We start from the raw sequence: 15,271 nt of genomic DNA, 5'->3' as shown, positions 1-15,271 counted from the left end.
GAGAATCAAAGCGTGTGAACCATGCACCAAATTCCAATTCACAAGTCATGCCCAAATGTTGTTTTGAGATGAAAAGCACATGCTTGCTTCATGCATTTGGATTGTGCCTGTAAATCCCCATAACTGAAGGCTTCAACTACAAAACGGCACATCTTTCAAATCTGCAGAAGCTAAAGCTCCTGCATAGCATAGTAATGCCAACAGTAATCCAGCTGGCTTTAGAATGGGAAATAAACTCCATAAACATGGTATACGATACATCACCGGTCGGTCTAATAAAGGCTTCATAAGAGGATATGAGGTCAGCCGAGGCCAGATGAGATGGATCAGGTCACACTCAGGCAGAAGAAGATGTGAGATCTAAAGGAGTGCGATCAAGGACTCGAAAACAAAACACAGGTCACACATATCTGGAGTTCTCAATATATGAAAGACAATGACATCAAGAAAGCTTCCAACTGCAGAATGATAGTGTGAATAACAGTCAGAGAAGGAAAACAAAAAGAAAACAAACTATTCAGTAAAGAGTAAGTTATTATTCTCACACAGGATTGTAGATTGAAGGGATTTCTAAAATGCTGGATGACAAAGCTTAAGATACATATTTAAAGGGATGTAATGTTACAGATATCAAAGTTCTGTAGAAACCTCAGTTTTGGGGACATTACGGGCACAGTACAAGAACTAAGCAACAAATTCCCAGTGCTTGCTTTTTCTCTTTATTTTGAACAGGCAGAAGTGTTTTTTCACAAGCAGCTAAAGAACTGAAAACTTAAAAAAAGAATTTGGAGACTGTTTATTAAGCTTTTAAAGCTTAAACGTCTCCTAAAACAATATCAAAACACTGTGCATTAACTTTTAATTCAAGAAGCTTCAAAACTGAAATCTCTTTTTAAAAAACTGGAAAATGCTAGAACAGGAGGTGCATCCATCTGCTGTGAATGCAAAAGGAGACGCAGAGGCAACTTCTTTAATTACTGCTCTTGTACATGTGGGACAACAGACTAGCTTATGTGTGCATAAGATTGGACAGTGTCCATTATATACATGCAAATTTCGTTAAACAGTGTCGCTAATCAGTGTCAGTTCCAAAGCAGTGAACCAATCAGAAGAACTCTATGGTGGGAGAAGCATTGAAAGTCTCTGTATAAATTGACAGTTGGAATTATAACTGTTTTACTTGACGGCAACATGACGGAGAAGGAAAAAAGACGCATTATGTGTGGATAGCCCAAGGGTGTACTCACAATAGGCTAATGGCCCGTTTCCACTGAGTGGTACAGTATGGTTCGGTACGCTTTCATGGCAATTTCCACTATCAAAAGGTACCTAAAAGCGAACTGTAATTAACCACTTTTGAGTACCCTTTACAAAGGGTACCTAGCACAACAAAAGGGTGCCAAAAGGTGGAGCTAGACGCGCAACTGGATGCTATTTGTTTACAGAGATAAGTCACTCGCTACTGCAACAAGCCAGGAGAATGAAAACAAAGAAACTGTCATTTAAAAAAAAAAAAAAAACAGCCGAGACATTACACTGTAATAATATATACGTATAATAACAAGCCATGGTCGACCTGAGCTCAAACAAACCTTGTCGTCGTCTTGATGAAGTCACAAAGCCAAGAAGAACAACATCGGCTCTGTCCTGTTTTTGTTTTATGAGCCCGTCTAAAAGTGCGATCGGTTTCACTTTCTCCAGAGAGCTCGCCGCGTGTCTATATTTGAAATAACGAACTTCTTGAGCTGATGATAATAACGTGCCTGTGATTATTGAAGTGCTTCTGACATCCTATCCTTTCAGACAAGGACAAACGCGAGGGTGAAGCGCGAAGAAACAAGAAGAACTCGGAAAAACAAAGCAGCAAATGATTCTTTCAGCAACCTGAAACATGAACAAACTGCCACGTTTAACTATTATCATCGTCTTTTGGACTATTATGAACTCAGAATGATGGAATTACTTTCTAACAAGAGGTTACATGTGCTGCTGAAGATGTGTGTTGCGTGTTGTTATTGAACCCAAATAAGGACTAATGTATGCTGTGTGTAGTTTTTCTGTAATTTGCACTATATTGGAGACTGTAAGAGGCTGTATGTGTTCATATGTTGCATTTATAACTTTAATTGTCATTTTTTATTGCAGACATTACAGTAGGCTATTTTTTTATCATTGATCTGCAGTTACAATCAAATCCTGTTTATAGAAATGTTAGTAATGAACATTTATACACAAGTATTTATGTGTATGATCCATTTGTTTTGAAGGAAGTGCTTCTCATAAGATATATGAAAGACCTGTACAGCTTTACTTTGACATTTCCTCGAGAGAGAATGACGTCGACTGAAACTTTCTGTCATACACCACACCCATTGGTACCCTTTTGGCAGTGAAAACGCAAGCCTCATAAAGGTGACCCGTACTGTACTGTACCACTCAGTGGAAATGGGCCATATCAAACTGCGCTTAGGAACGGTTCAAGGCCACCGCGCCTATTGTGAATATGCCCTAATTTTGCACAGCTGTGGTCTTTTACCGTCCATCTCTGGTGACTGGCACATCTAGACTGACTGTACTCACTGTCAGAGAACATGAACCAAACTGTTGCCCATGTACTATGATATTCAGGATGAATGCATACAGTTACACCCCTATTATTTAGATATTATTATAGAGTAAGACAATAGCCTCTCTACCAGGGATCATCATCATCATCTACTTGGCAAAATGATGACTAGCGTCAAAGATTAAAGTCTGACAGACGTCAGTACATCAAAACCTGTTACATAATCACATCTTTCATCCGTCTTACTCAATTTATTCTGTTCTTTGTGCAACTCTGTTCCCCGATGTGCGTGCGATTTCAAATCTTCCCTCCACCTTTAATCCATCTTACTTAACCTCCAGATGTTCAGAAGACTGAACGTGACCATGTAGGATGATGTGAACATGTTGTGTTCAGAAGACACCAAAACACCATAATGATACACTTAAAATACCTTAATCAATAAAAAACCAACAAACTACATAACCTGAACACTTCATTAGCCTTTGAGCCCAGCAGCTGCCTCCAGTGTGTAATCCAGAGATATGCAAATGATATTCTGTGGAAGGCTCAATGACAGCACAAATAGGTATATGAAGGAAGTATATACAATTTCCCTCCGATATTAGGCGTTCATAAATATGGATAATAAGCACAAAATAAATAAAAGAGCATGCAACATCTTAATTCTAAAAGGCCCATTTGGAAGTCTGGGTAATCTTCTTGAACTGAATGCTTCCCGCTGCACCATACCTTGCCCTCTGGACATGCTTTACTAGCTGTGCCAGAACAGACATACATTTTGAAGTGCTGTTGGGTGGGATGGACTAATAAGGTAATGTGAATGATCAGCTTTATAGATGTTTGCACACTGGGGTTTTGTGGCATCAAAAAATAGTAATGTGTAGCTAGTAGATGTTGAACACTATAACAACACTAATGCTCTTTGCTGAGGACACTATCCACATGTTAGAGGGTCCTCAGGCTGGAAAAAAAAGCGTCCATCATACTTTCACATGGTCCAGGCTTGATGTTATCTGACTTTAAATCCTTGTGGCTTTTGCAGGCTTAAAACCGCAGCACTTATAAGGGGTGGATTTCCCGTTTTAAAGTGGTATGAGCAAACGAAGAAAACACAACTAAAACATTTTAATGGAGATGAGGCTTCATAGGTTTATGCTCACTGCTCGCTTACTATTTTCTGCACTGTTCTCAAAATTTCCAGAATCGTTACTGGCATATCATTCATATCGTTGATTACATAAACATAAAAAACTTGGAAAGGTTACACTGAAAAAAAAAAAAAAAAGATTGTCTACAGTAAAAAAAAAAGAGGTTAAAAATGAAGAAAAAACTTCTTACATTTTCTTTACATCTTAATGTTTTGACTACTATACTGAACATTCATTCATTTTATTTTCGGCTTAGTCCTTATTAATCTGGGGTCGCCACAGCGGAATGAACCGCCAACTTATCCAGTATATGTTTTCCACAGCGGATGCCCTTCCATCACTGGAAAACATCCATACACACTCATTCACACACAAACACTATGGACAATTTTAGCTTACACAATTCACCTGTACCGCATGTCTTTTGACTTGTGGGGGAAACCGGAGCACCCGGAGGAAACCCATGCGAACGCAGGGAGAACATGCAAACTCCACACAGAAACGCCAACTGACCCAGCTGAGGCTCGAACCAGCGACCTTCTTCCTGTAAGGCGACAGCACTACCTACTGCACCACCACATCGCCCTATGCTGAACAGTAATAAATAAAACATTTCAACAGTAAGCTAGCTAGTTACAACCAGCTTGTCCCAAAAAAGACCAACTTTTCAATATGCCAATACAGGGATACAGTAGCACATAGGAATGCACTGATATGGATTTTTTGGCCGATATAGATAACCGATAGCCGATATACTATAGCTGATAAATATAAATATTTCTAAATGTTTTATTTTTATACAGTGAACAAATTATTTCATTTTAAAAACTTCAGTTTGAAATGATCTTATGAACTAAATAGCCTACTCAAAGTGAAAAAGGTATAATTTTCAAATTGCAAGATGATTATATAGACCTATATTCATGATTTTACATAAATCAACATGCCAAAAATTATTTCCCTTTCCTTGCACATAGCAAATTAACATGCAACTTGACCGTTGTATAAAAATAATTAACAAAATGAGACTTAATTAACAAACAAGTTAAATATATTTTAAGCCAAATTAAAATGAAAGAACTAAGAACTGAAACCAGCTCAAATGTTCTTGAATAAAACGTGTTAGAGTAATACACATATTATATGTACAAATATGTAATGTCCGAAAAGGCATTTTGAGAGGCGTTTTGACAGTTCAGAGTCACCGTACAATCGAAAAGCTAAATACAGACAGTATTACTCTAGAAAATGCAGCATAAATACGTCCCATTCGGCGTTTTAGATTCTTTTGAACACAGGTGCTGCTTGTCAAACAGACAACGCTTCTATGTTCATTCTTGCTGTCAATAGCAGGAAAATGATCGATGAAAAAACATGCGCTCGTTATAATCATCATATATATGCAGATCAAACTGAATACAATCTTACACCAACAACACATAGTAGGCAACATGTTGATAAGAACAAATAATCATAATAGATTACAAACAACCCAACAAGTCATTTAGCACATGTGCATCGCTGCTATGTTTTCACATGTAATATTTTTCCTGAGACGACTTAAACCAAAATACACAAAGACAATCAGGTGATAAGAAATATGGTTACTTATTGTGTTATTAACGCACAACAATACCACACAAAGACAGGATGGACTTTGAAGGAACAAACAATGTGAGGTGAGCTTCATTATAATGCACTAGACAAGTCTGAACAAGTTTAGCCCACGTATGCGTGAGGCAGGCAGTTCTGTACAATTACGTAAATTATATGCTTAAAGATATCGGCCTAATTTTGATTTCGGATCGATATCGATAACATAGCATTTATCGGCCGATAACGATATGGCCGCCGATATATCGCGCTATCCCTAGTACCACAGATATACCGATTACAGTACCATATTTTGAACTAAAATACCTCCATTAAAATATTCAAACATTCAAAAACATAAATATTACTAAAAGAGAGACCCTTAAAGTAGCCTGTCGGGAAATTCCCTCAATTCAGAGACTAAAGTCTCACAGGAAACAAAATGTAAAATGAAGTATAATGTGAATCAGTGCATTTAGTGGTCGACTGACCAGGCTTTTGAAAATAGCTTGCCCCAAAGGCGGATGTGCATTTGAGGCTATATATTTAAGTACATTTCTAAGAATGTAAGCTGTAGGTACACGGAGGGCATGTGTGTGTGAAACCAGCCATTGTTGCATACATCAGTGAGTGAGGTCTGGTGGTCAGAGAATGAAGAATAGTTTTGCTGTTTTCCCATGACGAGTTCTCCAGAGGTTAAAGGTGACAGTTTTCCCTGGGTCTGGCTTTGGATTTGGGTTGGACTTGGACCCAGAAATCTCTTCTGAGTCCATGCATACAAAACACACCAAATAAAGAGAGCAACTTAAAGAAAGAAGTAGAAGACAAATGCATCACTTAAGGAAATTACAAACCCTACATGACGATCATTTTTACCACTTGACTACCAAAAAAGCTCACAGAAAAGCTTGAGCTATAAATGCGCACTCACAAACACACACCGAGATTACTAGCAGACAACAAACATTAACATGCACAACTAAATGAGGTCTAATTAGACCTCCGAGGTTTGTAGAGTAAACACACACTCAGAGAACAGAGCAATCTCTTGATCTCAACACACACTGGTGTGATCATTTACTCACTGATATACTGTAGATAGCAAACTAAAGCACTATTGTTTGTGTGATCAGCTCCACCCTTTCAGACCATCATATGCAAAACAAAGTCAAGCATTAGGCTAGAAGAAGTGTGGAAGAAGAGATGGACATGCACACTAAAATACGGAGAGAAAAATGCCAAATATGAAGATAATATGTATGAATGTGTGTTTGAAGATTTAGTTTTCTCAGAATTGCAACTTCATTTCTCACAATTAAGAGATTACTGGCTAATTCATAATTATGACTTTATTTCTTTCAGTTACAGTATGTCTCAATGTCAGAATCGCAAGACATAAACTCAGAATTATAAGCTTAAGTTAAAATGTGATAATCAAAGCTGAAATGTTTACTTAAGTTAACTATATATAACAAACTATAAGATATAAACTCACAATGCTCACGAAAAAAAAATAAATCAACAAAATTTTCAGATAAACTTCCAATCCTGGTAGAAGTCAAGTGCCAGCATTAATGTATAAGTTTTTGTTATTACATTCATTAATTTTCCTTCGGTTTAGTCCATGGTTTCCGCTACATTCTTCTATGGCGGGGGGCCACACCAAAATTCATCCCGCCACGGCTACATTACAGCTTCTCATTCAAAACATTGAGTGTTTTTTAAAATAGTGCGTTATAATCACACCAACACGTATTAAAAGGTAAGTGAATTATAAGCATGAACTTTTCTGTAATCGTAGTACTGCTGTGTGTTATTTGTTTAACCCTTTAAGGTGACATGCTAACTGACTGACTAACTGACAGGTGCGTGATGCGTGAGGCCAGCAAACACGACGTAGCTTTCAGTTATGACGAACATAGTTTCCATTATATTTTATTTATAGTTAAAGGTCTATGGCTCTGCCTACAATGACTTTATCTTGTTGGAGTTTATAACCGTTTCACTTTAATTCAGGACCCATTAGTGCCTCTCTGTAGGTCTATTGGAGACATTTACAAATATTCCTAGCAAACCTAATAAATGTTGGATGCACACTTGTTACATAAACGCACTAAATCGCTCTTCCACAGGTAGTTGGTAGATCTGTGTAAAAAGCCCAACAGAGTCTGCCACCACAGCTGAAAAAATTCCTAGAGGAAACTGTAGTCCCTTATTTTTCTGGGGTCGCCAGAACAGAATGAACCGCCAACTGTTTCGGCATATGTTTTACGTAGCGATACCCTTGTCATAATATATTCTTTTAAAATGTTCTTTATTTATATTTGTTAAAATGTTTCCGTTTTAATGATGTCTGGATAATTGAAAAATCTTTGATTGTCCAGCTTGTAGTCTTCATGTGATTTCCTCTAAGGCCAACAGAATCTGACCTTGACCCAACACCTTTAAGTTATTCACAAACACAGGCTTTGACCTTTGACCTCCAACAAAAACACACATCATAATCAGGGATGCTTCGATGAAGATTTTTGGAGCCGATACGGAGTACCGATTCCTTGTCATGGTGATGGGCCGATACAGAGTTCTGATTTGGGTGCTTCAAGCTTCATGTAACTTTAAAATTGCATAAAGCACATTTTCCCTCTAAGTATGATACTTAAGTGGAGATCTCTCTTTTCCTAAAAGAATAAATGAAGGATGTTGCATATAAACTCTTAAACACATCATAGTCAGAAGCAGCTTTACAGAAAATAATAGATAAAACAGATTTTAAAAAATTGGTATAAAAAAGCATTTCAATGGCGCATTGGTGTGGCATTATTATTTGTTAGACTGAGTTTTCTTGTCCTATCAGAAGACACTGTTTTTTAATTATTCATGACAACATCTGATGCTTTCCAGTTACAGACCTGTCAGTTTGAGAGACCGCTCGGTAATTAGGCGTTCGGGGATGTTACATGGCTTTCCCCGTGATGCTGTCAGGGCAGTCTCTGGCAGCAGGCATTTGATTGACCATCAACTACCAAGTACCAACACATCTAATGTTTGTGTGTAGCAAGCATTTTTCTATTGCGAGAAAAGTATTGGAGAATTTAATTTCCAATGCATCTTCTATATGTGCTGCAGCCAGTTCATCCACATTTACCTCAACAGCTATGGTGGGGGCCAATGGTTCAGATAGGCAGGGGACCTGCACCGCATTGTGTATCCATTTAGCTATGGGGATTCAGCAAGAGAGATGTCCTCCACCTCAGCAGAGCCCTACATACTGCTTTCACTGCACACTTCAATGTCACTCTTCATCTTTGGCTGTATCCAGATAGCAACAATTTTTTTTTTTTGCAGATTCTAAAATTTTCATGGTTATTCATGTATCATTTCAAGAAATGTTTTCTTTCAGATGGAAATGGGAAAACTGGGTTAAAACAGTGTAATATGTATGTCACACTAATATGTAGTGCTGTAAAAAAAACAACTCTGAACCGTTGACAGAAACAGTGTCATTTGGATAAAAGGCGAAACAATATAAACTTTTGTGGATTAACCCACATCTGTTGCTGTGTGGATGAGCTTTTTATTATTAGTGTTCTGGGCTGTATAAATGTGGGTTATGTACAGTTTTTTGTGCATAATTATTTTTTTATATTTATACGTTATATACACATTTATAGTAGGGCTGCACCATATTGAAGAAAAAAAACAGGCATTGTGATATTTTGTTTGTCTGCGATAATTTCATTGACTTTTAAGTCTATTTGGAAAAAACCATGGTTTTAGATTATTTGGGATACAGAATCATGCATAAAACATAAAAAACTAATTACAAACATAGATGAATACAACAGAATAAAGACATGAATGTTGTTTTACGATTTTCCCTAGAATCTAACCGTATTTAGGTACAGAAATTTAATAATCACATGTAAAACAGCACTGTATAGTCTTAGTTATATAAAAATAAGCATTGTGAAAGCTTCAAACTTCATAACTTCTTTGTTTATATTTGCTTGAAATCCTACACAGTTACAGGTCTTAAATACAAATACAAATAAAAATCTTTCACTGTTAGTGTTAAACTTTGTGATAACTCCACAATTCACATGCTCTGTCTGAACTGTGTTTTCTGGTTAATGAGAACCCCAACTTAACATTGGAGATCCTGTGATGTGACTATTGCAGATTCATACATTGTGATATTGATGCTGAAACAATAAAGTGTGTACTGTGTATGTAAACAATTATATTTATTATAGTATTAATAATTGTAGTTATGTACAATTACATTTTCTGTAGATTAATGTAATGTAGCAGGGCATACACTTTTAAAAGGACAAACAGAATTTTCTGTTTTTTTTTTCATTTGATTTGAACTTTTCCAGCTTAAAATGTTGCAGTTAATCATGTTTTACCTTGTATATTTGTTTAAGTCAGAGTCAGTATGGGCCACTGACAGATGACAGTTGCTTGCCCTCCTCTTTCTCCCCTGCCACTCCCACTCCCCTCCTTTCCGCTCGCAGCTATCCATGCCCTTTAAGTGTTTTTTATTATTATTATTATTATTTTGAAGTATTAATGAGCTAAAGTCTAACTCCTTTCTCATAGGATAAGCCACAAGGAACAAAAAATTTATCAATTCACGTAAACCAAATCTGAAACAATATACAAACTGAGGAGCAGACAATGTAAACAATCCTTTCTTATCCTTTTTGTTTATCCTCCTCCTCCTTCCTATATCAAGAAGACAATTAAATATTAATGACGTCCACCATAAAGATGAAGACTTCATATTTACACTGAAAACATGTAGGCTGAACAGGGCTGTGGTGACAGCCTACAATTTTCCAATTCTTACAAACTCATCTGTGGAAAAATATATATGACTGCTGATAATTTAACCCAGTCAAATGAGAAACTGTAAGTATAGAACAAGTTTGAGTTCTTTTGAAAACATCCTAATAGTCGGCAAAACCACACTCTTACAAATATAGGTAAATTATCTTGATTAATGCTTTTATTTTCCCCGTTTATTTATGAATGTGAATTGCATTATGGACCTTGATCTATCTTCCAACAACTTTTAACCTTGAAAAGTTTTCTTTTTAAGTTACTTTTATTAATATTCTTAATAATTTAAAGTGATATATTGTCTGGGTAGTATACTATGGTACAAAAACCTTGTAATAAACTGCCAGTACATTTTCTGTAATTCATTCATTCATTTTCCTAAACTTAGTCTCTATTTCAGAGGTTGCCACAGCGGAATAGACTGCCAACTAGGGCTGCACGATAATGGAAATATGCAACATTGCAATATATTTTAATCTGCAATGTATATTGCGATATGAATACAATTCACCAGATGATTTTATATCTCTATCTGGAACAAATTTATAATGTTAGATTGATTGGGATGATTTTGCCATGGAAATGCATCACAATAAACAATTCAATAAAATAAGTCATTATTAATGTTACTAATGGTACAATTTTAATACTTTCTAAATTCATTACACAATCGCAGGCCTCAAAAACACATGTAAACAATTAATTATAATTCAATCTCAACATATGCATATCCTTATTTCTCTCTATTTCTCTCTGCACGGTGGCGCAGTGGGTAGCACGCTCGCCTCACAGCAAGAAATTCGCTGGTTCGAGCCTCGGCTGGGTCAGTTGGCGTTTCTGTGTGGAGTTTGCATGTTCTCCCTGTGTTCACGTGGGTTTCCTCCAGATGCTCCGGTTTCTCCCACAAGTCCAAAGACATGTGGTACAGGTGAATTGGCTAAGTGTGTAACATCCGTACACACTCATTCACACACATAACTGTCCATAGTGTATGTGTGTGAATAAGTGTGTATGGATGTTTCCCAGTGGTGGGTTACAGCTGGAAGGGCATCCGCTTCGTAAAACATGTGCTGGATGAGTTGGCAGTTCATTCCACTGTGGCAACCTCTGATTAATAAAGGGACTAAGCCGAAAAGAAAATGAATGAATGAATAAATGAATATTATTTCAAACTATTAAAATGTCAAAAAAAAGTCACTTTGTTGAACTGTAGTTTAATTTTTAAGAGCAAAACCTGACAGAGCACAGATCAAGGTCCCATAATGCTATTCACAACCGCAAAAAAAACACTTGCTAATCACAAAATACAAAAACTCTTACTTTACAGATATTCATTTTTTACAAAGCACAGAGATCATCATAAAAGTCGAAACTCAAGAATGACATAGCATTCATATGAATCTGTAAATGACACACCAAACTGTAAAATACTTCAGAATTGTGATGAGACTGTTGTCGATACCAGTAATGATAACAGCAGTGAGTCATGCATCCTGTCTGTCTATACTATAGCATCTAATGTGACATGCTATTGTTCATTAGAAGGAATCATCTCAAGGGTAAAACATCGAAGGACATCCTCCCCCTTTGGAAGCCTTTATTCACCTTCACTGATGACTCATGCCATTAGCAGCAGTACTGACAGTTCACACAACTTTCCTATAGAAGACAGTTTATTACACAACACCAATGTACATAGGTCTGTCACAATGTTTATTTTTGTTGTACGATATATTGCACCAAAATGTATTGCGATAAATGATATTATTGTCATTTAAAGATCATTTTATGCTGCTCATGTAATGCCAGAATGACAATATAATATTATCACAATACAAGTACACTCTTCCAAAGAACATATCATATTTTATTCTTAAAAATATTTCATTTAATTATAGTCCTTTTAACAATTTAATAATTAGGTATTGTAATCAGAATGTGAAAAGGTATACCCTAAACAAATGAAGAATAATATATGTTAACAAAACAGTGCAAGGTAAAAAGTAACAGAGGCTATGATATCTGCTATCAGATCTATTTTCAGTTGTCAGAAACCCACATGAAAATTTACTATAGCAACTTATAGCAAATAGTGTTTTTTTTAACCATGCTGACACTGATACCTCCAAAAGAGATAGAGAGGTTGCGCAATCAGTTAAAATGTTGCTAGAATTGTTTTTATGTATTGGGTGATATATATTTCATTACCAAAAATGATTGAGGTCATGTCCATGTGTTGTGCGATAAGTCGATATATTGATTATTGTGACAGGCCTAAATGTACAGTGTGTCTGATTCAGTCCAAAGAAAGCATAAAAAGTAAAAGGCGAGCAAGGAGCTTCAGTGTCGACTCCAGCATTGCTCAAAGTAAAGTTTCAGTTCCCATTAGGGGGTTTGTGCAGAGACTGTGTGCTTTTGTAACATTTTGAGCTGAGGAGAGAGAAAAAAATGTGTTCATTCTGGTAACAACAGCTTCACAATTTTTCTCTGTTATGACAGTCACTGTGTCAAATTCCGCAACTTTCACTCCTAACTTTGTCACGTCGTGGACAACAAACATGTAAGACTACACCTTGCTTCCTGACCAATCATTGTTTGCCGTCTGGAATAACACTACCGTCTGACTTCTGGAAACAAGAGTAAACAAACAATGTCTAGTAAGGAGATGACATTTGTACCGGCCGGCTGTCTTCACAGAAAAGCCCCAAAAAGAAAGAAAAAAAACAGCAGATGCTGCATTGCATAATACTACTTAGTAACACCAGTACAATTATACTATCTATTATTTCTCTGCATTTGAAAGTTGTGTACGGAGGAGCTTCTGTGCTCCTATTTGCATTGCATAAATTGCCACTGGTAGTTCATATTGTGCCGAGTTTAACCCTATTCAGAGGAGCTAAATTTGTTCCTTAAATGGCATTCCTATAACTAAAATAGTTCCTACTTCCAGTAATGGAAATATGACAGAAATGTGGGATTGTTCATATATGCTGAATCTTTCTATTAATACTGTATACACAATCATTCAAAGGTTTGAGATAAAAATGTATTTCCAAAACCTAAATCTTATATTCACCAAGACAGAAATACTGCAAAACATTACTTATATTTAAACTTGAGCTGGGCTGATAAACGATATTATATCGAATAGCGATAAAATTGATGTCAATAACAATAAGTTCTGGACTTTTTTAACTTTATGTTGATCCAAGAGCAAATCACACAGCTAAAATATGCAACAATGGGATTCTAAAAGCGTGTTAATATTGGACATGTACCAAGTTTTCGGCCACCGAATATTTATCGGCTGCAAATGTTATGCATTTCAATGGACCCTCTAATTTTTGTGTCTTCAGTCATTGCTGGGGTTCTCTTTTAAATCTGGAAGTACAACTTATATTGAAATATATTGTTATCGTTTAATATGGAAAATAATCATCGAGATTGGATTATTGCCATATCGCAATATATAATAAATATATATAATAATTAACATTCAACTTATTCCTGAAATGACAAATCTGACTTTTCAGCTGATTTGTGGCTCAATAAACATTTCTAATTATCATCATGGGCTTATATTTTATTTAGAAATATTTCCACTTTTTCCATAGTAATCTGATGAACAGTGGCGCTAAGTTAAAAAAAAAAAACTAAGTACTAGAAAAGGTGTTATTGTAACCCTGCTAATGTGCTTACTGTCACTTTGACTAATTTAACGCACCCATTGCTGCATACATTTCTTCATATCTATGCACCCTAATGAATGTGGGCTGTCTTTCTGCTGTGGGGTGTCGGTGGGCGCAGATGGTACGTTAAAGCAGATCTATCACTTTTGACAGGACTTCGGCCCTTAAGGGAAACTGCTTTCTCTTCACCTCACCTCAATTACACCAACACCGCTCCATGTGTTCTGCTTCTGTCCCATAACATTCACACTCGCCTTTTGTCTAGCAGACCCAATCCATAGTTTATGCAGAGAGTCTTAAAAACCTACATTAACATTCAATAAACGTGTTCTTCTGAATCAATAGTAGCATAAGAAAATATGATTTAGAGTTCAATCAATAAGTAATTAGCAGGCATACTTCAGTCAGTGTTTAATAATTGATGAAATATGAAAATACTGTATATACTATGGGTCGTGTGTATGTTTATTACCTTAAGTTGACGTCAGAAATGCGTCACTAAATATTTATGGAGGCAACAAGTAAAGTTACAGGGCTAAACTTACGTATTTTAACCGATTTGGGGTCGAGCGTGTGCACTGTGAGCTGTATCCTCTCCAAACGCGCTTGAATCCTCGATGTCCTGTGTGAGATCAGCCCAGCTTGAGTCTCAATTCCCAGGAATATGTCACTGGCGTGTCGGGATAGATCGGACAGCTGATGTAGGATGCTGGTGAACGTATGACAACAAACTTCCTCCAGAGAGGAAAACAAAACCGGTTTGCGAACTCTGCGACCGTCCGCTGTTATGAAGCTCTTCTCGGGTCCATCGCTCCCTCTCAACCGGCACAGCAGCTGAGGTTCAACGGCTCTCTGGGGGAACGGCATTTTAAATCCTGTTCAAATCTGAAGCGAGCATCGGGTAGAAGAAGTTGTCTAAAATCCAAACGACGTGTCCCAGAATTTGCCGCGAGAAGAAGGTCTGTTTACAAAGGGTCCCGCCATAATTTTTGAAAGATGCAGAAGCAGCCCGGGACGTTGCGCTTGGTGGTGTTCACGAGCATCGGGGGAACATGCTTTTGAAAGCACTGAGCCGAGACGAAAAAGTGGAGTGAAAGTATATGGAAAACACGGAGAAGGCTCCTAACCACCTGTGGAAGATGGAACTGGATTGGCGGATCCGCAGCACTGTGAGAGGGAGCGGTTACCTGCATTCAGCACCGGCTGCAAGGAAAACCCGGGATGGGTATTTTGTATGAATGTATTTCACTGGATGAATACGGAATGCTTTTCAGTATTTCTTATATTTTACACACCACCTTTGAAAGGATGTTCAAAAAAAACGAGGGGTAATTAAATGTTTTGCAACACCTAATATAAAGTAGTAGCCCATGTAAAAATCTGATAGATGGCAATATATGCAAATTAATTATATGACATCCAAGTTC

General features: G+C 36.9%; 1 protein-coding gene across 2 annotated transcripts in view; it reads right to left on the bottom strand.

Annotated features, from left to right (window-relative positions):
• nhsl1b (NHS-like 1b) overlaps window positions 1-14,931 on the bottom strand; it is a 166,240-nt gene extending 151,309 nt beyond the window's left edge. For both annotated transcript variants that reach the window (XM_056445450.1, XM_056445452.1), the window contains exon 1: window positions 14,390-14,931. In XM_056445450.1, coding sequence (XP_056301425.1) covers window positions 14,390-14,711 — 322 coding nt within the window. In that variant the 5' untranslated portion in view covers window positions 14,712-14,931. The remainder of the gene's footprint in view (window positions 1-14,389) is intronic.
• Window positions 14,932-15,271: the final 340 nt, after the last annotated feature.

This window comes from Danio aesculapii, chromosome 20, assembly GCF_903798145.1.
Source record: "Danio aesculapii chromosome 20, fDanAes4.1, whole genome shotgun sequence".
NCBI lineage: Eukaryota > Metazoa > Chordata > Actinopteri > Cypriniformes > Danionidae > Danio > Danio aesculapii.
This window is presented reverse-complemented; position numbering and strand designations above follow the sequence as displayed.